This window comes from Mus musculus, chromosome 3 (assembly GCF_000001635.26).
Source record: "Mus musculus strain C57BL/6J chromosome 3, GRCm38.p6 C57BL/6J".
Lineage (NCBI taxonomy): Eukaryota > Metazoa > Chordata > Mammalia > Rodentia > Muridae > Mus > Mus musculus.
The window spans coordinates 98799765-98823373 of NC_000069.6; the positions used below are offsets into that span (position 1 = coordinate 98799765).

At 41.5% G+C, this 23609-nt stretch overlaps 1 protein-coding gene and 1 pseudogene across 1 annotated transcript; one reads left to right on the top strand and one right to left on the bottom strand.

The window, feature by feature from the left end:
- Positions 1 to 5739: 5739 nt before the first annotated feature.
- Positions 5740 to 14679, bottom strand: Hsd3b6 (hydroxy-delta-5-steroid dehydrogenase, 3 beta- and steroid delta-isomerase 6). Its single transcript, NM_013821.3, has 4 exons — positions 14418 to 14679; positions 11138 to 11344; positions 8001 to 8165; positions 5740 to 6907 (listed from the first exon to the last, which is right to left on the bottom strand). The coding sequence occupies exons 2-4, from the start codon at positions 11280 to 11282 to the stop codon at positions 6096 to 6098; spliced, it is 1122 nt and encodes a 373-aa protein (NP_038849.2). The 5' UTR covers positions 11283 to 11344; positions 14418 to 14679; the 3' UTR covers positions 5740 to 6095.
- Gm12428 (predicted gene 12428) lies at positions 21088 to 22892 on the top strand (annotated as a pseudogene).

Genomic DNA, 23609 nt, shown 5'->3' on the forward strand with positions numbered 1-23609 from the left:
GCTGGAAAACAATTTTCCAAGCAAATAGTCTGAAGAAAAAAGCTGGAGTAGCAATTCTTTTTTTTCCCATTTTTTATTAGGTATTTAGCTCATTTACATTTCCAATGCTATACCAAAAGTCCCCCATACCCACCCACCCCTACTCCCCTACCCACCCACTCCCCCTTTTTGGCCCTGACGTTCCCCTGTACTGGGGCATATAAAGTTTGCGTGTCCAACGGGCCTCTCTTTCCAGTGATGGCCGACTAGGCCATCTTTTGATACATATTAGCAATTCTTATATCGAATAAAATTGACTTCCAACCCAAAGCTATCAAAAAAGACAAGGAGGAGCACTTCATACTCATCAAAGGTAAAATCTACCAACATGAACTCTCAATTCAGAATATATATGCTCCAAAGACAGGGCAGCCACATTTATTAAAGAAACTTTAGTAAAGCTCAAAGAACACATTGCACCTCACACAATAATAGTGGGAGCCTTCAACACTCCACTCTCACCAATGGACAGGTTCTGGAAACAGAAACTAAACAGAGACACATGGACACTAACAGAAGTTGCTATCTACAGAACATTTTTTGCCGCAGACCCTCTGGGTCACTGTGTCTGCATGGAACGGGTCTCTCGGGCAGGCGGGCAAAGCGTAGGAATTGACAGACGCACACAGGAGAGGTGTTGAATCTGAATGTAATCTCAGGTTGAGCATTAGACTATTTTATAATACAGAAAATTCCAGGGGCTACAAATCACATAAGACAAGGTACACTGAAATTTACCAGATACAAGAGAATGACTGCAAAAGGAATTTATAGGAACTAGATAAATGTTTACAATAGAGATTAGCATCCCTGCCTAGGATCAGCCTAGTGACAGGCAAGAATTTCACACTTTAGTGTTAATAGCACCAGGGGGTTTTTTACTCTTGGCAGGCCTCAAGAATAATGTAGTGTCACTGACGCCTAAATTCCTGGGCCTTGCTAAATCTTATCTTGTCTGGAGAATCCCCATTTGTCAGGAGAGTATATCAACTTGCTATAGGTATGGAATGTAGCCTGTACTAAAGATTTCTACTCAGTGAGATTCCCCGGCTCTTTCTGCAGACCGGTTGAGCTAATGGCTCTGTTTTATTGTAATGCTTAATTAGTTACTGAATAGGTTAAACTCCTTGCTGTTATCTGGGATCTTGGAACACTGGGGGAGGCTTTAGCTATGTCAGAATTCAATCTTAAAAGGCACTTATAATAGGGTAATACTAATTAGAGAGCATGTGGATCCATACACTAGACTAATGCGGGAGTGGAAAATTAATGTATGGGTTAAAACGCCAGACTCCAGGAAGAGAGCTTCCTTGAAACTCTTTTTGCTTCATGAGCAGATTTTAAGCCGGCTTGTCAAACTGATTTGACTGGAGAGTGTGGCATTTCTCCCTTTCTTTTTTTATTTTTCAGCCAAAGTTCCAGGATGTCCCGCTTCGTTGTAGCTACAGACCTCAGGAGCACTCTAAAGATGAGTGGAAACACAATGATTACTAATAAAACAATGCCAAAAATAATAACAAGTAGGATTATATATTGAACCCAATCCAGGGGGTTCAATGCACTTAGGTTGTTTTTCCAATCTCTAGCCAATACATCAATGTTCCAGGTGTCCAGATGACTTTTACTAATATCTGAAAATTTTGCCTTTAACTGTTCTAAGTCATGAGAAATATCAGTATCTCTTCATATTCCCTGTAAATGAGCTTTAGTCTTTTCCCAGTCAGTGGTTGTATTATAAGGTAAGGGTGTGACACAAATGTATTGGAAAGAAGCATGACATTTAGTAGCTAACCTGGTCTTAATATTAGCAATATCTTGCCCTATTGCCAGCACTACTTCTTCTAGGGTGTTAACCTTTGCTTCTAATTTTTTATCTATAATATACAACTCTGACAAGGCTACAGAGATATTCATATGCATATCATTAACAAAATGAGCGGTATGCAGTTGCTGAACTAAGGCTGTAGTAGATAATGTAAAGGAAGTTAAAATTGCAATTAAGGCAGTAATTCCTAAAATCAAAGCTGCTACAAATCTCTTAGGTCTAATAAGTTCATTTAGTCTTTTTAAAGTTTGCAATCCTGAATTCTCAAACCAAGGATCATTTCCTAACTCTACAGGCAGTAAAACATACCCAGGTCTCTTAAGCAAAATCATAACAGCAGATTCCTTGTCTAAATTAGGATCTATACAATTAATTGATTGACCAAGAATTGCAATGAATATGAAAAGACTTGCCAAGATTGGTGATCTTGACTCTTTATTTATTATTTATTATTTAAAAATAAGCATACAGGTAAGGTACACAAGCTTTTACAGTTATAGGGGAATTGGCCTGAATGGCCAAAAACAATGTCTCTGATGAAATCTTGTAGCAGTCCCTCCACCTTATGAGTCAGCTTTTTTAGTTGTCTCCAAAGTAGGCTCTCCTTGCTGTAGCCCATGGCGGAGATAGGAAGTTTCTTTATTTGTTTGTAAGTGGCTGCTCTCTGATTTCTTTTTCCTCTGTGCCCTCAATACAGCTTTTTTGTCACCACTGTCAGGGCACTCACAGGTCACAGGTCAGCCTGTCACATTGGAAGCTAGCATGCTCTTGCAGCATTCTGTGAAAAAAGCAGAAACATTCCCCCTTTTCCCCATATTAAGTATCTGAACAGGGTCATGCCATGTGCCAATAAGTGGATCCCTTCATCTCATGAGTATGCCTGATTGTAGGGTGCCATAGACACTCAGAGAGATTTTTGGCATTTAATTTAAAAAGATATAGATTTAAAGTTCCACAGTATTGTTTCCTTGAGAATTATAAAAATCTCAGTAATATGGATAACATTAAATTGTTGATAAAACATCTCAAATGCTTGGCTGTAATAGCCAGTTTTAATTTGATTTGGAACACAGCAAAAAAACAAAAAACAAAAAAAAAAACCAACACAGGCAACTATACTTTTAGTTTAGCTATCTTGTAATGCCTTTATAAGTTCTACAGCCTGATTGACCTTTTATAAATCTTGAATTTAGACTTTATTATGAACAACACCTGGGTAGATCTGAAAAGGAAAAAGTTGTTTAGCTAAAAAAGAAATCCCCCTGAAGGCAGGGAGGGTGAAGTTTCAAGAAGTTCCCTAGGCGCAGTCTATAAAACACAAGAAACTTTACACAAACTTCCCTGAGGCTGCACTAAGCTTTGTATCAACCCAAATGTATATATTTTCTAATCTGAGCATCTTGGCCCTCCTGCAATGAGGACAGATTCTAGGGGAACAATTTAACTGTCTGTCCATGCCTTTGATTTTGGACAATCTTTCTTAAGATAACTTATACCTTACACATTTTCTTTTATGACCTTTCATGGTCCTGCAAGGCTGCAACCAATAGCCAAACTGATTGTGTGAGGGTCTAATTTCTGCACAAAGATGAATATATCTAGTTAACTCTGCCTTGCTTTGTTTGGCTGAATGGCCAAAGTGAACAGCATTAGCACTCTTATAAGATGATTAATCTTGTAATAATCTTAATTATGGGTGAGTTAAAATCTTAAGCTTTCGATTAAATTGCAAACTGCAGTCAATGGGACACTGGCAATTTTAACCATAATTTTTAAGTTTCTTTTGTAATATTAGAATATATCTATAACTTTTGGAAACCAAAACCCAATTTTAAACAATTTATTCTCCTTAAAATCAATACTAGAAACATCACTATCATGTTACGAAGTTTGGCTGCCAATTCATGAATGCATGATAGTGCAACTTTTAATGTTCCATTAATGTTCCATTAAAGAGACATTGTTTTAAAATCTTATCTCTATAAATCTACTTTTTAGGATAAGAATAACATAAAATATTATCTCAATTTAGAAGTAACTTTAGAAGACTAGTTTTCTGGGCTGGTTTATGCCAGGTGCTTTTGTTTGAAAATGACTCTAGCCCTGAGTTACTACTTTTAAGTTAACTTTATAACCAGTGCTATACCTTTTTAATCATACCCAAATAACTTATAAGCCAATTCTCTATGACCAAGATATGCAGATCATATTTATACCTTTAAGACCAATCAAAAACCAAATGAAGTGGCTACATGAATCTTATAAATTTAGATCAATCAAAGAATTTTACTTTTTATAGCTATACTTATAAGATAAAAAACACTGTCATTTGCTAAACACAATAATCACAAAATTGCAGAGAATCTTTTAGGAAAAAAATAACTATCAGCTTATTTGCCTTAGAACTAAGAGGTTGCAGATTCCTAGACAGATACCAGGTGCCAAAGTTAAATCAGGATCAGATTAATGATCTCAACAGTCACATTTCCCCTAAAGAAATAGAAGCAATCATCAATAGTCTCCGAACCAAAAATAGCCCAGGACAAGATGGTTTTTTGCAGAGTTCTATCAGACCTTCAAAGAATACCTGATTCCAACTGTTCTCAAACTATTCCACAAAATAGGAACAGAAGGTACCCTACCCAATTCATTCTATGAAGCCACAATTACTCTGATACCTAAACCACACAAAGAGCCAACAAAGAAAGAGAACTTAGACCAATATCCCTTATGAATATTGATGCAAAAATATGCAATAAAATACTTGCAAACTGAATCCAAGAACACATCAAAACGATCATCCATCATGACCAAGTAGGCTTCATACCAGGGATGCAGGTATGGTTTAAGATACAGAAATCCATCAACGTAATCCACTTTATAAACAAACTCAAAGACAAAAATCACATGATCATCTCATTAGATGCTGTGAAAGCATTTGGCAAAATCCAACACCCCTTCATGATAAAAGCCTTGGAAAGATCAGGAATTCAAGGCCCATAACTAAACATAATAAAAGCAATCTACAGCAAACCAGTAGCCAACATCAAACTAAATGGAGAGAAATTCTAACCAATCCCACTAAAATCAGGGACTAGACAAGGTGGCCCACTTTCTCCCTACATATTGAATATAGTACTTGAAGTCCTTGCCAGAGCAATTTGACAACAAAAGGACATCAAGGAGATACAAATTTGAAAGGAAGAAGCCAAAATATCACTATTGGCAGATGATATGATAGTATATATAAGTGACCCCAAAAATTCCACCAGAGAACTCCTAAACCTGATAAACAGCTTCAGTGCAGTAGCTGGATATAAAATTAACTAAAATAAATCAATGGCCTTTCTCTACACAAAGGATAAATGGACTGAGAAAGAAATTAGGGAAACAACAGGGAGGGAGTAGTGTGTAAAGACGGGTGGGTTTGTTTATATCCCTGTGTAGACTAGGGAGAGGACCATTCTTAGCTCCTCTCCACCTTTCTCATACCAGTGCTACAATTTTATGGAAAAACTGTAACAAAAATCATCAAACAGACATATGAAGATTTAGCCGTGAGAAAATGTGTAACTCTGAGAATGTTCTTTTGGATGGCACCCCCTTGTGGACTGAGCAGGGAGGGGATCTCTGGAAGAAATTCTGTAACATTCCTTCTGTCATGGTGCCTAGTACACAAAATAGAGTAATCCATTCTAGTCATCTAGTGCACACTGGAAGGACAATACGTTGGAAATAGTCTCACATCTGCATCTGTTTCTGATTTTCCCTCAGTGCATCTCAGATCCATGATCCCCTTCTGATTTTAGCATAAAATTATCTGGCGAAAAAAGGGATATATAGTTGTTTACTTAAAGAAAAACACAATCCACAGATGAGGTATTGACAAGTATTTATTGTTTCTTCCATTGGGTTTCATAAAGCAAGTAGAATTTTCTGAAGGCTATACATGCTCTGAATGGGGAGAGAAAATAATGGAGAGAGCTCTGAGGTACAAGAGGTGCTGAGAGGCTTGGACCCAGGAGCTGGGGCACAGATGCCTGTGTGTCTTTGGGGAGGTATTTCAGAAAGAAGGCTTGTGGCTGGGTCAGTGACTGGCAAGGCTTTGGTGACTTGATTAAGGCACTAAATTGGCCTCTGTGTCAAAAGAAGGCAGCAGCACCTGTGTTGTGCTTTTGTCCTTACTGGAGGACCTGGTAACACCCAGAGCCATGTCTCCACCCTCTTCCCATCACTGAGACTTTGTGTCCAGTGTCTCCCTGTGCTGCTCCACTAGTGTCCCGATCCACTCTGAGGTTTTCTGCTTGGCTTCCTCCCAGCTGACAAGTGGCTCATAGCCCAGATCTCGCTGAGCTTTCTTGTAGGAGAAAGTGAACGTGCTACCTGTCAGTGTGACCAAGTGGCGGTTAAAGGGAGGTATAAATCTGTAGATTGGACTCAGCAGGAAGCTCACAGTTTCCAGCATGAATGCAAGCCAGTACAGTAGGGGCACAGGAAGGCTCCAGCTGGAATCAGGGCAGAAGCCCCACTCCTTGCTCAGGGTGTAATTTAAATCATCATAGCTTTGGTGAGGGGTGTCATCTGAGATGTAGTAGAACTCTCCTTGGATATTTGGTGACTTTTTGGGGTCTCGAAGGCCCCTGGCAGCCAGAATGTGTGCCCAGGCTACATTACCCACATATACTGGGTTGGCTGTGGAGAATTTGCCCGTACAACCGAGAATATTCTTATTTTTGAGGGCCGTAATTATTGTGTTAGAAATGAATGGACTTCTCTCCCCATAAATATACATGGGCCTTAATGCACAAGTATGCAAAGTGCCACCAATTTTCAGCATGCTCCCATTGGCTGCCAGCACTGCCTTCTCAGCCATCTTTTTGCTGTATGGGTATGGATCAGACCATATGCTTTCATGATGCTCTTCCTCGTTGCCATTCAGGATTATCTCCTTGTATGAGTTGGGCCCTGCAACATCAACTGAGCTGGAGAAGATGAAGGCTGGAACACTGGCTTGGATACAGGCCTCCAATAAGTTCTGGGTACCTAATCACAGACAACACACTGTCAGTGTCTGAGGTTCACCATGTGCAAAGCTTCGTGCTCATTTTCATGCCCTAGCCCAACAACCTCTTCACTCTTAATGTGCATCTTCTTTAACTGCACTCATGGCTACCACGATATTGCCAGGGGACTACAAATGGAATCCAGAGAGCAAGTATGTCTTGGCCTTTGTGTTCACAGAACTGTGAGTGTGTACTTGCTTGTGTGTTTGACTGGGTGTTTTTCAACTTTAAAAGGCACCTAAAGTGTCTTATTAATTCATTCCTAACGGGTCTATGAGATAAGTGTTACACATATAACATGCATGTTTTTTAAATTTACATAACCAAAATTATTTCTTAGATTATGAACAGGAATTATAGAAGATTTAACATCGTTCAAACTCAAGGACTGTTGTTTACTGGTGATATACATGTTACATAGACGATTCATAAGAATAGTTTGTTTTTATTTTATTGTTTTGTTTATGTCATTTGATGAGACTAACATGAAGGGGACAAATGGCTATTGAATTTGGGAAGACATAGAGATACAATTGTGTTCCTAATTGAATGCACAATATTATAGCATTTTTGGTTCTATGTATGACTTCATTTACTCAGTTATTTAAAGTAAAGGTAGTAAATATTCCTTCTAGTTTTCATTCTGGAAACCAGCACTGAGTGACCTTATGTCTTGGCAAAAAACTAAAAGAATCTGTGTACCTCCTGTTGATCATTTCTATAATGGCAGAATATGGTGAGGCCCAAAAGCTGTAGCAGAACCAGCAGCATTAAAAGCAGGCACCTGCAAGATCTAGATCTGGCTCACATGAGGTGATGGATTTAAGGTTGTCATTTGCTTGCAGTTGGAGTCCAGTCTCCCTGGCATCGAGGACAGACCTCAAATTCTAGGTTACTTACTTTATACCTGCTGGGCCTTGGCCATGGATTAGTACTGTGCTCTACCAGCTGGATCTAGTGAGCAGAGGCATTAGACTCATAGTATGGAAGGTATTCCATGCAAAAACATCCCTTGCTGGTGTGTGTGGACATTAACTGCCCTACTTTCACCTTGTCCTCTCCAAATACATTACCTTTCAGATTGACATCTAGGATGGTCTGCCTGGGAATGACACCTGTGACATCAATGACAGCTGCAGTGTGGATAACAACAGAGATGCCCTGGCAGGCTTTCCTCAGGTACTGGGTGTCAAGAATGTCTCCTTCCAACACTGTCACCTTGATGTTTGTATCTAGGTCTGTGGAACACAAAAGCAGGTTACTGAGAAATTTCTTTGTGGGCTGTATACACCTAGATTATCAAAAATTGTCATAGTGGGAAAAATGTCAGAGAGGAAGCCTGGCATATAGAAAGAGAGGCAAATATTCTTTCCCCCTGCAGAAAACAAATCAGATAAACAAGCAGTCAAATGTTCAACAGAGTAGGTGGGAAGTTGACTAATTCATCAAAGTGAATAAGGTGGTAATGGAGAGCTGGCTAGAAGTGGGATTAGCAGTCAGAATGTCTATCCCAGGGTTTTGATGAGAAATCCATTCCCAGCAGTGGCAGAAGAGAAAGAAGACACACTGGTGGTGCTTCTTAAGTCTCACACAGCTTCAAGACCTACCTACCTACCTACCTTCTTTCCTTCCTTCCTTCCTTCCTTCCTTCCTTCCTTCCTTCCTTCCTTCCTTCCTTCCCTCCCTCCCTCCCTCCCTCCCTCCCTCCCTCCCTCCCTCCTTCCTTCCATCCTTCCATCCTTCCTTTCTTCCTTCATTCCCACACCTCATGGAGACTGGTCCTCTGGGCCCCATATAATAAATGAGGAAAGTGACTCTCAAGAAATCTGGGCACACAGTTATAGCTACAGCCACTGATTATACCTCACTTGTTCTCTCCCAACCTGTGCTATTAATCCATTCCTTGGCATTGCGTGGAGTCAATTTTTCAAAGACAGATTAAGATCATGCAACTAAACTGAAATTTCCCATGATGCCAAACAGTGAGAAAGGTTGGTGAAACACATAGAATTGGAAGTAACAAATACAATTGCTGGATCCCAATTCTCTACTAAGTATGCCTTATCTAGGCTCCCTCCTTTTGCCATGCAACTCCAGGAAGGTCCTGAATTATAGAGAGGCACAAATGACAGCTCAGAAGAAATTAGGTACCCATCTGAGGATTGAATACTGTGATCATGATCCTATCTAACCACCCCTTTCTTCTCTCTTGCATGTAATGTTGAAAACCAGTGGTTCTCACCCTTCCTAATGCTGCAACTCTTCAATACTATTCTTAATGTCGTGGTGACCACCAACCAGAAAATTAATTCTATTTCTGTTTAATAATTAATTTAGCTGCTATTACAAATTATAATGTAAATATCTGATATGCTGTCCTGGTGAAAGGGTCATTCCACTCCCAAGGAGACACTTGGCTAACTCACAGTTTGAGATGTACTGTTTTATAATAGATTGGTTCACGAATGTTGCTGTGATGGGAGAGGAGGAATCCAGACCTGTAGTAAAATAGTCTCATCCATGAGTTATTTGAGGACTCTGAGTTCCAAAGAGAGAGCCTGTAGAGGGTTTCCTGGTGGACAACAGAAGCACCCTTATCTAAGACACCTGGATGTGACAGATATTTGCACAACATCATCATGGAATGGTGCTGTCATCTGAGCTGTGTCAGAAAAACACCCAGAGAAACTCTGCCACACACTGGGTGGGAAGATACAGAGGCTGCAGCTGGACTTCCTGGGCTTCCATTTAGTTTCTTCATTTATCTGTGACATTTGGGGAAGCCAGTTAACTCCTGCACTTGTTTATCTCCATCTTCAGAAATAGAGGATAGAAACATTAACTACATTCCAGAAAGCTTACCCACAACCAATGAGTTGTCACCATGGTGTGAACCCACTTAGCCTGGCAGAGAAAGGACACTTCTAGGAATCTTCACTCTTATGCTTAGGCACGGCCTTTTCTATGCATACCCTTTTCTATGCATACCCACTGTGGAGCTATTCCTCCAGACTGTGCTTTGACTGTTTGCAATTACTGAGACATCAGGATTCTAATATAATTCGCTGTGTGTTAATATTGCTTTCTGGAAGCAACACTGAAGCCGATAGAGAAGAGGACTGATGCTGGAAGAGGTCAGAGAAAAGATGCAGAGAATGGGTGTTGTCCCAGAGGGCTATGGAGGGCTCTTTGTGCAGAGCATATCCCTAGGTAATGTACATTTTCCCTTGAAGCTGGGGAGAGGGCAAAGAACTAGCTTTGGCCACATACAGACAATGGGAATGAAGGTTCTGGATGTAAGAGTTGACCCCTGGACAAAATACTGAAGCTTAAGTGAGGGGCCTCCAGCTTGACCTGTTCTGCTTATTAATCATAGGATACTGCTAGAGTCATTTTTCTTGTTCCAACTTAAAGTCCTTGCTGTTCAGGTCAGTGACCTTTCCTTCTTTCCCTGCAAAGTTATTTTAATGACCTGAGGTTTCCAATAGGTGATAAAATATATTTCAAAATCTGTTGGTTCAGTTTTGCACAGAATAACAAATTAGGAAAAGGTTAGTGGCCTGCACGAGTCAATTCTGCAATTTTATTCATAGTACTGATAAACTCTAGTGAGGAGTGGGGACAAATAAATAAGAACAGTCCATGAAATGTATGGAAAGTCCTGCTCATGGTGGCTTTGTATAGGTTCCTTGGTATGACCTAATGCTCAGAAATCCACTTTCTCAATCCGCATCTCTGTGTCTTTCTGTCTGTTGTTCCTACCCCCATCCCTCTCCCTGTCTCCTTACATTTCAATCCTTTTCATGTATTTTTTCTTTTTCATTTTACTTCTTTTTAAGATGCTAAATGAAAGAACCCCCCACCACCACAAAAAAGCAAACAAGCACAAAACAAGCAACTAGATAAATAGCCATTAGAAGAGAGAGAGAGTGCTAGTGCTGAGGCCCCAGCTTAACAGTCTTTATGCCTATTACCTAACAACTGGCAAGTCCACATAAAAGAGCTACAGGAAAGACAGAACTTCCCAGTCCAAACTCTGTCTCTCCCAAACTGTGTTTTTGCTATGTGGGCTGTTTCCTTTTGACCAATGTGGACATGGAGAAGTGTTAGGACTGAAAGTGTCTTTTGTTTACTAGACAAGGGAGGATCCCTCCCATATGCAGGCTGTGTTGACCACACAGTCATATGGCAAATTCTCATGTTCACTTACTGAAGAATTGCTCCCTGGTTTCTGGTCTGAAGAACTTGTCCAGGACCCTGATCTCCTCCAGATCTTTCTCCTGCATCAACAACTGGACAATCCTCTGGCCCAAAAACCCTCCTGCTCCAGTTACCAGGCAGCTCCACCCAGGCATGGTCAACACAGGAAGCAGATCACAGTTGGTGTGAGATTAATGTACAGTGACCCTGGAGATGGCTAGAGAGAGAGAGAGATCTGGTGATTTCCCCAAACCCAGTTTCTCCCTCAAACCTCCCATAGCACAGATCAGGAGACAGGGGGAAAATTGTCCACAACAGAAATCAATGTATTCCAATGTGTACCAAGAAACTGTCCACTCATGGAGTATGGCTGTTTCACAATATTTCTCCTTTACCTAAATGCCTGTTGCAAGCCTGGGTTATTTCACCTGTGCTTCTGAAGAAATGGTTAGAAATTAGTGCTCAATATATCTTTACAAGGAATCATCAAGTTACATAAGCAGCTCCTGGAACCCACAGAAATGGTTGCATAACTTTGTTGGGTATTAAGTGTGTATGTGTGTGGAGGGGTGGTTGATGAGGGCAGTCATGAAGTAAGACATAAAGGATGGTCTCTGGGGTTTCTATGCTCTTGGAGAATATACCACCTTCCAGAAAGCTCTACAGATTTAATGATCTAGAACACAGGGAACCTGTCACTGGGGATCTGTTTTTTATACACCATTTATAGGCATGCTTGAACCACATACTATTCTGTTGAAACATGACAGGACACAGAGTTTAGCCGAGTGCAATCTGACTAAATAGGTGGCCCAATAAGTCCTGTCTTTTGTAATTCCTCAATCATTTCTTCCAAGAGGTTGTAGGACAGAAGCCATTTGGTATAGGAAGGCTCTGTCAACCAGTCACAGCCCATTTGTAGTACATTCAAGTCGTGTACTACAAAGGAAAAAGCACATTTCAATGATGGTATCAAAAGCCAAAGCCTGTTTGTTCCTTTTCTTTTTTCTTTTTTTCAAAAATCTCTCATGTCAAAAAGACACATAATTGAAAAATCTAATAAGTCAATAAGAATCCATTTAACCTTTATTAAGTGCTTCATACTATCTGAATATGTCTTTCAAGGGAGTTGGCCACTACACTTCCTCAAGTTTTTAGCAAGCATACACTTTCATGTCAGGAATATGGTATAATTGGACTATAAAATAATATTGTGTTGTACTCTAGCCTTGTTGGAGCAGTTGATATGAAATAATAGCCACTCAAATTAGAGCCCATTTATTCCCTTCTGTTTTCTCAGGGTCTCCCCATTTTCTCTCAATTCAGCAACACTCAAACATTTTCACATTTGGAAGGGGTATTAGGGGAGGTCACTTGCCCATCTAGATTGCATGGAACACTGCTAGTGTAATAAGTAAATCCTCTCCCATACAGTAGTAGGGGAAGCTTCAGCTTGTAGAACTGGTGACCTATCTGTACCAGTAGCCAATATAGCAGCATCCACTGTTAGCCCCATTACCATCTACTTCACCATGGATCCCCAGAAATTCTGAAAATAGTTTCCATGGGCTCTGTCCATAGCCTAGCATTTTCAGTTGCTTGAATCCTGCTCCTCAGACCATAGCTTGATGGGTTAGGAGTTGACCTTTCCAGTGATGTGAGATGTAAAATGTCTTAAATACATTTACACACACACACACACACACACACACACACACACACACACACACACCACCTATTCAATCCAACCTCTGGCTTCTGTTTTAAATATCAGGCAGAAGAAAGATTTCTTTATGGTTTACATTTTCTGTTCCACAGTAGTAGGTAAAAGAGATAAGGGCTTCAGGAAAGGTTTGATAAAAGGCACTCCTTCAGTGAACGTTTGTCTTCATCAATTATTGTATCCACTAAGGCACAGCCCAGGTCTAAGAGGACCTCCTCAGGGAGCTCTGCTCAGCTAGTCATCCCACTTCTCAAACAACTCAGATAAAAGTGACTCAGCACCCGGCATGGTGGCACACGCCTTTGATCCCAGCACTGGGGAGGCAGAGGCAGGCGGATTTCTGAGTTCGAGGCCAGCCTGGTCTACAGAGTGAGTTCCAGGAAAGCCAGGGATACACAGAGAAACCCTGTCTCGAAAAACCAAAAAAAAAAAAAAAAAAAAAGAGAAAAAGAAAAAAGTGACTCAGCTTATCATATAATGCCTGTTTAAACACTTTAAGTTTATAACCCATCTTCTCTGATATTTTGGTGCTTTAGTGCCAAGTTAATGACTTGAGTGCCCTTTGTCTAGTCCACTAGGCTGGCCACCAATTTGGGAATAACCTAGTGTCAGTTTTAACCATGTAGAGTTATACAATAGAGTGCCTTCTGCAACCATGGGTCCTGTACTAAACTAAGTATTTCTCAACTGTGCAGCTTTAAAACCAAATCCTCTGTCCAACTAGCTACTCTCACAGAGCACTTGAATATATGACAGAATTTCTGGACTGCACATCTTCCTGTTGCCACCATTTCTTGTTTTTTTTTTCCTTTAATGAAGTACATTTTGGTGAGCGAAACATATAGAGATAATTCCTATAGTTCTTGTGTAGTTGTCTTTGGAGGGCTGGTGAGGATTGGGGCTTTCGTTCAAATCTGTAGTATTCTGAGCTCTATCTAGCACCAGTCTGATCCAGAGCTCTTAATCCTTAAGACTCTCATGCCAGGTATCCTCTCTAACAATGACAAAACAATGGAATGTTTCACTCCCTATCTTATTATTAGCTTGTTTGTTCCTGTGCACTAGAATACTTTTTCCTCAGTTTAGAGTAAGCTCACATCAGTACCATGAAAATGGACTGGAGAAGGGGTGTTAACAGAATATTTCTATCTGGTTTTCTTCTTCCCAGGGTCTTATTAAAGTAATTTTTTCTCCTCTGCCTTTAACCATTACTTGTTTCTTTACATGTGAGGATGGCTGCCTGAGTCTAGGCCTTTGAAGAAGTTCTGGTTACAAAATGCCTGTGCTTGTATTTGACAATACCATTTATAAGTAGCATGCTTGGTAGTTAGCAATAGAATAGTGTAGGTAGCTAGTGAGTTGATGTGTTTTAGTCAGGGCTCACTAGTAGAATAGAAACGAAAGTATATATAATCAGAATGTACTAAATCGGCTTTAAAAATAGTAAGAACAGCTAAATCACAGTTCAGAAACTAGTGGTTACTTGGTCCTGAAGGGTAAATGACTCAACAGTTGCAGGAGTCCCATGATGGCTATCGCTCATGTCGAGGAGACAAACTGAACTTACTCAGCCACAAGGTGTGGGGTGTCAGCAGTCCCAGTCTGGAGCTAGAACTGTGGAAGGATGGTTTCTGTATCCCAGCTGGTCCCTAGTCCACGGTGATACAAGCTTGGAATGGCTGGTTCTGATCTCTGCAAAGGAACCAGCAGCAGCAGCAGCAGAAGCAGTAGTAGCAGCAGCAGCAGCAGCAGCAGCAGCAGCAGCAGCAGCAGCAGCAGCACTGCCAGTCAACTCAGATGAGAGGGGGAAGCAAAGCCAGCACGGTGTCAGATGTTCTTGCTGGACAGGACTTTTTATCTTGGCTGCTACCAGAGGGTTCCACCCACAATCGGGGTGGGCCTTCTCACATCAGTTAATGTGATCAGGACACTTTGAGTTAGTCTCTTTGTGGCAAACTGACATTAAAGGCAACCATAATTAGGTGTTTCCTATGTCAGGACCAGGTTGGGGGGCTTCTTTCGGGGGAAATACTCCTCCTGAGCTAAAGAGAACACCCTGTCCTACAACCTAAAGACCATCCTAAACAGAAAAATACAATGAAAATAGATTTGATTAACTTGAAATGAAGCTAAGACATTTTTGTAGTAACAGGTTCCCCATAAGTCTGTGGGGAGCCTCTCTACTTGACCTATGATAACTAATTTTATATATTTAACTACAGATCAATCTACCTTTGAAATATTTTTAATAGTGACAATCAGATCTATTTTTAGCGGGTTAAGAGTGAACAGAGCCAGGTGGAGTGCTGCAGAGGTCACAAGGTGAGGGACCTGGCCCAGGGCTACAGCTAGCTGTGTTTCTGCTGACTGGGAGACAGACAAAAGAGGGGAAGGGCGCACTAGACTCCAAGAGAGTGAGATTATGGTCTGTGCACTGCCCTGTGTGCTTGGTTTCCTGTTTTTATAAGTTGGATTGCCTTCTTTGTCAAGTTCAGGATAATACCTACCTTGTGAAGACCCTCTTTTACATTTCAGGTACATTTTAGAGCAGCGAAAAGTTATTAGATGGATATTTAATTTTGAATGTGTGACCATGACCACTGGTAGGTGTCTTGTTCTCAAGTGTTCCACACTCATTCACATGGTCAATATCCAAAAACAGAGTGCAGTTGGGAGGAGAGAATGCTGGCAGTGGTGAAGGGATATTAGGGGGACATTAGGTGAGGGACTGTTTGGGCTGGTTTGAAGGATGGATATTATCATACTTCATGTATACAAATATGAAACTCTCAAGAATAAAGCAAAATTAGCATCAAACCCCACAATACCTAACAAAAATGACTATTTTAACATCTTTAATCTTTTTTTCATCTAATTTTCTTGTAAATTTACATAAAAGTCTTAACAAATTCCTTCTCACCTGCATTTGGAGATTTGTCAAAGTTCCTCTGAGTCTTCTAAAGCCTGAGTGTAAATGTCTAAATAAGGACGAAGAAGAAGGCCAATGCCTTTGTTCTTGAAGGTCAGTCAGACCCGGAGGAAGATTTGAACCTCTATGAATACTAAACTCCAGAGTGACCGTTCCTTTTAATGACAGATGCCATGGAGACATCAAAGCAGGAAGATCAACCAGGGTTTTATGTAAAGAGGATAATCATGAGGCAATGGCCTCACATGCTTTAACCAAAAACCCACATGGTTATTAAGACCTTTGACCCAACCCTGAATTTGACCAACAGATAGAGTGACCTACCTACCACCCCTCCAGCTTTGGATGAATTATCATTCTAAGAGGTTAACTACTGGAAACCTATTTGGTCTTGGATACCCAACAGGAAAGAATAATACCCCAAATAAAGCAGTTATGAAATTGTAAAACAGGTGCTACAGCCCCTTGTTGGGGTTTCCAGATTGACCTCATTTAGTCAGGGGACCTAAAAAAATATAGGAGAGTCAATAGACTGACTGGTTTTAGTCAGTTTAAAAGGGACTTTAGTAGGCATTATTGACTAATCAAGTGGCTGTCAAATGCTACTATCATGAGTTTCACCTGGACAGGGGTCAACATTATTTTCCAGAAAATGACCAGAAGGAGCTGTAAGAGAGTCCTACCAGAGCACTAAGCCAACTAAGTGCACATACTTTCTCTTTAAAGGAAACCTCCGTGACCAACTATAGGTAATCAAATAAAAAGACCTATGACACAGAGCTTCTGCTTTTAAAATTGTCCTCCTGGGAAATGTCTCAGTGACCTTTATGTTTCCCCTTTACTGCAAGAAAATTCTTTCTCCACTGCCATAAATTCTTTTCAGCATGCTCTGCTTCAAGATCAAAACTAATTTTGCCTGTCTCTGAGTAAATGTGAGTATAACTCTCTGTCAGATACTGCCCCCCACACACAACCTTCATCACAGCTGTCATTCATCCACAGACTCAATATACCATGCCTACCCTTTACACAGACTTCAAACTGTTTCCCTTAACTCCTACACTATGGACCTTCGACACTAATAGATCCTATCTACATTTGTTTGTTCTAATTGCTGTCTTTTGCCTCAGAGGATCTTCTGGAAAGCAAGCTAATCCATACCTTCTGTGATACTACAGGCTCTTTCTCATTTCTTCTCCTCTGAAGGGATAGGCTTTGTTTGTTTGTTTGTTTGGGTGGGTGGGTGGTATTGTTGTTTACAACAGGCACACTGCCAATTTTCACAATCCTTGTTTGGCTGTGGCTGTCCCTCATCTCCAGCAGCATTTCTTACTGCTCTTATTCTACTGTACATTGTTAGTCCCTGACCCCACAGTGACTAAGTTTGTTCCTTTAAGAACTCAAAAGGCTTTCTGGCTAGAACAGCTCTGAGTAACTTGTCCTGATGGGTTTGGATACTTTGTGTCCTAGTTAGAGTTTATGTGGCTGTGATAAAACTCCATGACCAAAACCAAATTGGTGAGGAGAGGATTTATTTCAGCTTACAACTCCACATCATAATTTATTCCTGAAAGAAATCAAGGCAGGAACTCAAATAGATCAGTAACCTGGAGGCCGGAGCTAATGCAGACAATGGAAGAGAGTTATTGTCATGCTCCTCATGGCTTGTTTGACCTACTTTCTTATACCACCTATGACTGAGTGACACTAATCACAGTGAGCTGCGCCCTCACACCAATTATCAGTCAATAGAATGCCCTCCAGACTTGCCTACAGGCCAACTGCTAGGAGGCGTTTCTCAATTCAGATTCCTTTTATATGCACATGATCTTTGCTTGTGTCACACTGACATAAAAACTAGACAGCACACGTATTTTTGTGCTTTTGTCCCTTGATATCTTCTTTGATTAAATTTTTCATATAATTATAACATTCTATATTGTAAAGTATTATGCTATTATCTTTGGGATAACAACTATTACCATCAACACTAAAACCTGTTTCACATAACTGAGATCTTGAACTCCAAAGTATGTTACAGGCTAGCCTCTGATCTCTTGTGATGGCCATTTCCTCTTCTCTCCAAATCCCTCCTCACCAACATTCTAGGTTTTAGAGCCCTACCTCTTTTTGGAAGATCAACAGGACCAGCTAGGACCCCAAGACCTATGCTCAGCTTTGAAGCAGTTTCAGAGGACAAATCCTCATTCACAGTCAATAATTTGACACCGGTAATCTACGGAGAAGATGTCCCTTTACCAACTCTCCAGAGCTCCTCAGGAAGGGCTCTCACGTGCACCTGTAACTCCAGTTCCAGGGATCTGATGCCCTGTTCTGGTCCCATCATACCAATGGTACACAGATATTCATGAATGGTACACAAAATGAAAATACAATGAAATTTTACGGAAATATTGAGACTGAGGGCCATGCTATCAGAGAGTGAGTGAGCACAGCAAATGTTCAAAAGCAGGGGTCACCCACTACCTGTTCTTCCATTATCATTTTTCTATGGGCTCCATATTTTCTTCAGGTACTGTACCTTTCATCTAGGATAGTCTGCTTGGGTACAAGACCTGAGACATCAATGATGGCAGCAGTGTGGATGACAAGAAATGCCCTGGCAGGCTCTCCTCAGGCACTGGGCATCCAGAATGTCTCCTTCCAACACTGTCACCTTGGCCTTTGTCTGCAGCTCTGTGGACACAAAGCATGTCCTTGGGAAACTTTCTGCATGGGTGGAAATTTCCTGACACAGGTGTCAGTTACCTAGGCCTTCAAGAGAAATAATGGTAAGAAGACAATGGGAAGGACGCCTTTCTACAGAAGGAAGCATAAACACTCAAAAATCAGAATGTAGTATTTTTAGGGAAGGAGGAAGCATCTATATCCATCCCATCCCTTTGTAGAAAATGTGTCTGAGCAGTAAGATTTCTGCTTTGTACATAAACAGAGTTATGGGAAATTCCTACATTCAATAAAGCAACTGAAGAGGTGGTGGCATTCACGTATAAGGAGGGAAAAGCATATTTAATTGATAGGTAATGGGGAAATCATGTGTGGATTTGAAGAAGAAACAACACTGGAGTTCTGTCTTGGGAAGCTGTGGCATCAACCTGGGGTTATAAGTTGTGAAGGCATAGGAGAAATCTAGATAATGAACATGCTAACCAGATTGTGTCCTCCAGAATTCCAGTGAAAAGATTCAGAAGAGGGAGACACAAAGATGGACATTTCATCCCTGCCCCTGATAGTTCTTGATATTTTCTGGGTCTGTGCTGAGAACAAATGAAGAGTTAGCTGAATTACAGAGATGGAAAGAGAGCCTCTGTGAGAGAACTATCTTTCAGCATACAGCAGCTATCAGAAGCATCCACTGATGCTGCATACAAGTCATCTCTTAAGAGACCCATGTTGCAGACAGGAAGCTGGGGCAGGCAATTCATAAGTATCTTTAGCTTCTATAGAATCCATAGCATGAGACTGGTAATCACGTAGTCAGAAAAATTATCTCATGAAAGGAGCATTGTGACACAGTCCCACTAGTCCCTGACACTGTCCTCATAGCTAAACATCATTTTCTAAGGTTCCTTAAGGGTTATCTAGAGGGTGTGAAGATATTGCTGCTAAGAAGCTGCACTGTCATTCCAGAGCTTGCTCCTGCCTCAGGAGCAGCAATGTCAGCAAAGAAGAATGCCAGGCTCTGTCATTTCCTTTGTGAAGATGAAGGTCAGAGGGGAATGATGTTGGCGAATGGAGGTGAAGCATCTGTGGCCCTCCCCTGACTCAGCTCGCTTAAATGCTCAGTGTATATTGTCTGACTCAGTTTCTCACTCTTTACCACTCTCTGTCTCTCTTTCTCTCACTGATTTCACTCTTATTTCAACTCCCTGGGGGGAGACTGTTCAATGACTTCCCTCTGCCAAACCACACTAGAAAAGGAACAAGCAACCATACCAAGTAGAAAAGACAGAGACCCTCTGCAGAGGCTGCAATCCAGCGTCCTTGCTAATGCTGCAGAGCCCTAAACAAGTATATACTGATATTACTTTACAGGAAGAACACAACTGTGAGATTGCCAGATGGGAAGAAAGACAGTGTCTGGAACTCCAGCAGCTGGGTTTGTGGCCACCATCTCTAGATAAGATACAAGACAGACTCTAGCCCCACAACTGTGGTGTATTTTATGCTGTGTGATCATGAATCTTCCAGATGTGTTCAAGCATGGAGAAGCCTTAAGTTCCAAGTGCTCTCCATATTTGCTAGACAAGATCCCTTCCAATGCTCAGTCAACATTCCCCATAGTCACACAAACAGACTCTGGCTCAATTACTGGAGAATTTCTTCTTGGTTTCTGACCTGAAGACTGTCCAAAGCTTTGACCTCCTGCAGTTCGTTCTCTTGCACCAACATCTTGATGATTCTCTGGCCAAGGAACCCTCCTGCTCCTGTCTCCAGGTAGCTCCATCCAGGCATGGTCAACACATGAAACAGATCACAGTGGGAGCAGGTGTGATGTAGGGTGACCCTGAAGAGGGCTAGAAAAAAAAGGCCCAATGAAAACAGTTTTCCAGTAATCCTTTGGATTCACTCTACCCAATTTTTGCTAGCACACTGTGACCACTGCCACAGGAGCTAAAATAAAATAAAATCTAACCTGTTAAATTGTTAAAAGTCAGATGGGAGAGTCTGGATGCTGGTCTCCTCAGCCCTCAGATCAGAACTAGTGTTTTAATCTCTGGTCTTCTGACTCATCAAATCTTGACAAATGCTTGCTTGGTGGTCATTATTTACTCTTTTCTGTGGTCCTCTCCCTTCCAAATGATTGATAGATATTATGTCCTTTATTTGTGTCAGAGGAATAAAAGTCAGCTTCAAGGCTACACTGTGATAAAGACTGTTTTGTTTGGACATGTGCACTTCTTACAGTATTATTGCCAATGTATAAAGGAGCGGTAGTTACAAAATATTAAAGAGTTAGAAAAATGTGAGGGGTATGGCAGTGCCTGCTTATAATCCCAGCCCTCTGAAGGCAAAGCCAGATGAGTTCTTGGCTAGCCTGGTGTACAAAGTGAATTCCTGAATGCCCAGTGCTATATAATGAGAACTTGTCCCTAAAAATAAACAAAACAAAATGAAAAAAAAAAAAAGAATTGGAAGAACTTTACAAGATTGAATCTAAAAATAATTTTATGAAATTTTTACCAGACTTTGAATTTATTTTATGAAAATCTACAATTCATATCAGTGAGTACTTATTGAGATTTAAAAAATATGATCTTTTTATTATTAAAAATATTTTAAATTTGTATGCTAAAATTTTCTTTAATGTACTTTACCAAGAAATGAAATCACACAAATAGTTATACATTTATAGACTTTATTAGAAAATACAAGTGCAGAGCGGCCTCGGCGGCGACCGGGAAGCGGACGGGCGGGCGAGCGAGCGAGCAGGCGGTGTGGGCGTGCGAGGCGAGGCCGAGTCGCGAGCAACATGGGGGATCGAGAGCAGCTGCTGCAGCGGGCACGACTGGCGGAGCAGGCCTCCGCCATGAAGGCGGTGACAGAGCTGAATGAACCACTATCTAATGAAGATCGAAATCTCCTCTCTGTGGCCTACAAGAATGTAGTTGGTGCCAGGCGATCTTCTTGGAGGGTTATTAGTAGCATTGAGCAGAAAGCCATGGCAGATGGGAATGAGAAGAAGCTGGAGAAAGTTAAAGCCTACCGGGAGAAGATTGAAAATTGAAAAGGAGCTGGAGACAGTTTGCAATGATGTCTTGGCTCTGCTTGACAAGTTCCTTATCAAGAACTGCAATGATTTTCAGTATGAGAGCAAGGTATTCTACCTGAAAATGAAGGGCGATTACTACCGCTACCTGGCAGAGGTGGCTTCTGGGGAGAAGAAAAACAGTGTGGTTGAAGCTTCTGAGGCCGCGTATAAGGAAGCCTTCGAAATCAGCAAAGAGCACATGCAGCCAACACACCCCATCCGGCTTGGCCTGGCCCTCAATTTTTCTGTGTTCTACTATGAGACCCAGAATGCACCAGAGCAAGCCTGCCTCTTAGCCAAACAAGCCTTCGATGATGCTATAGCTGAACTGGACACATTAAACGAGGATTCCTATAAGGACTCCACTCTCATCATGCAGTTGCTGCGAGACAACCTCACCCTCTGGACGAGCGACCAGCAGGATGAAGAAGCAGGAGAAGGCAACTGAAGACCCTTCAGGTCCCTGGCTCTTCCTTCACCCACCACCCCCATTATCACTGATTCTTCCTTGCCACAATCACTATATCTAGTGCTAAACCTATCTGTATTGGCAGCACAGCTATTCAGATCTGCCCTCCTGTCCCTTGGGAAGCAGTTTCAGATAAGCCTTCATGGGCATTTGCTGGACTGATGGTTGCTTTGAGTCACAGGGCGCTTCCTTTTTGAATTGTGCAGAGAAGTGTGTTCTGAACAAGGCATTTTATTATGTCTGTTGATCTCTAGCAAATCCAGGTGATGGTAATTGAGTGTAGAAAGGAGAATTAGCCAACACAGGCTATGGCTGCTATTTAAAACAAGCTGATAGTGTTTTGTTAAGCAGTACATCTTGTGCATGCAAAAATGAATTTGACCCTCTCACCCCTCCCTTCAGCTAATGGAAACTGACACAGCGACAACTCGTTCCTTCACCATCAGCTTTATAAACTGTTTCTTGTGAGCTTTCAGCAGCCCTTGCTGTGCCTCTTTAAATTATGATGTGCACACACCTTCCTTTCAATGCAATGCATCAGAAGTTTTTGATATGTGTAACTTTTTTTTGATTGTGATTAAGAATCATGGATTTATTTTTTGTAACTCTTTGGCTACTGTTCTTGTGTACCCTGACAGCATCATGTGTGTCAACCTGTGTCAATTATGATGGGTGGTTATGAAATGCCAGACTGCTAAAATAAATGTTTTGGACTTAAAAGAGTAAATAAATGCTGCTTTGGGGATATTAAAAAAAGAAAAAAGAAAATACAAGTGCAGACCTGCTTTCCCGGAGGACCAACTTTACTACTTGAGACCCATCCCATGTAAGATAGCCAGCCTCAACACTGTTAATGATGCTCTGCTAAGCTTATACACAGAAGCTAGTATTGTCGCGCCCGCTCTCGACCAGCAAGAACGACGCGACCACCAGTCCTTCTAACAGCAGTTTATTCAGTCCTGATTCTTCTTGTTTATATCTCTCCCCAAACCCTGGGCCTCTTACTCCTTTTATACTCTCTCTCATCCAAGCACCGCAGGCCACGCCCCCTTGCCAGTCACGAGGCTTCAGCTAATCAGGGCAGCAGGGGCAAATCTCCACCAAATTGGATTCACCTGTTTCCTGGTACAAGATGTTTGTGTCTTATATGAGGAAGTCAGGTGCAAGTCATATGACTTAGCTGCAGTCCCTGGCGCCTTTGGGACTGCTGCCACACCCGCTCCCCACATAGTATAACTGTTTCCTGAGAGGCTAATCCAGCAGAGGCTGGAAACAGATGCAGAGACCCAGAGCCAAACATCAGGAGGTGCTCATGGAGTCATGTGGAAAAGTTAGGGAAGGATAGCAGGATAAAGAGGGGTCAAGGACACTATGAGAAGATGCAAGGGATCAACTAGCCTGGGCCCATAGGGGCTCACAGAAACTGAACCACCAACCAAAGAGCATTCAGGGACTGGAGCTAGGCCCCCTACCCATTTATAGCAGATTGCAGCTTAGTCTTCATGTGGGTCCTCTAACAAGTGGAACAAGGGCTGTCTCCTACCCTGTTACTTGCCATTGGATCCCCTTCCCCTACCTGGACTGACTG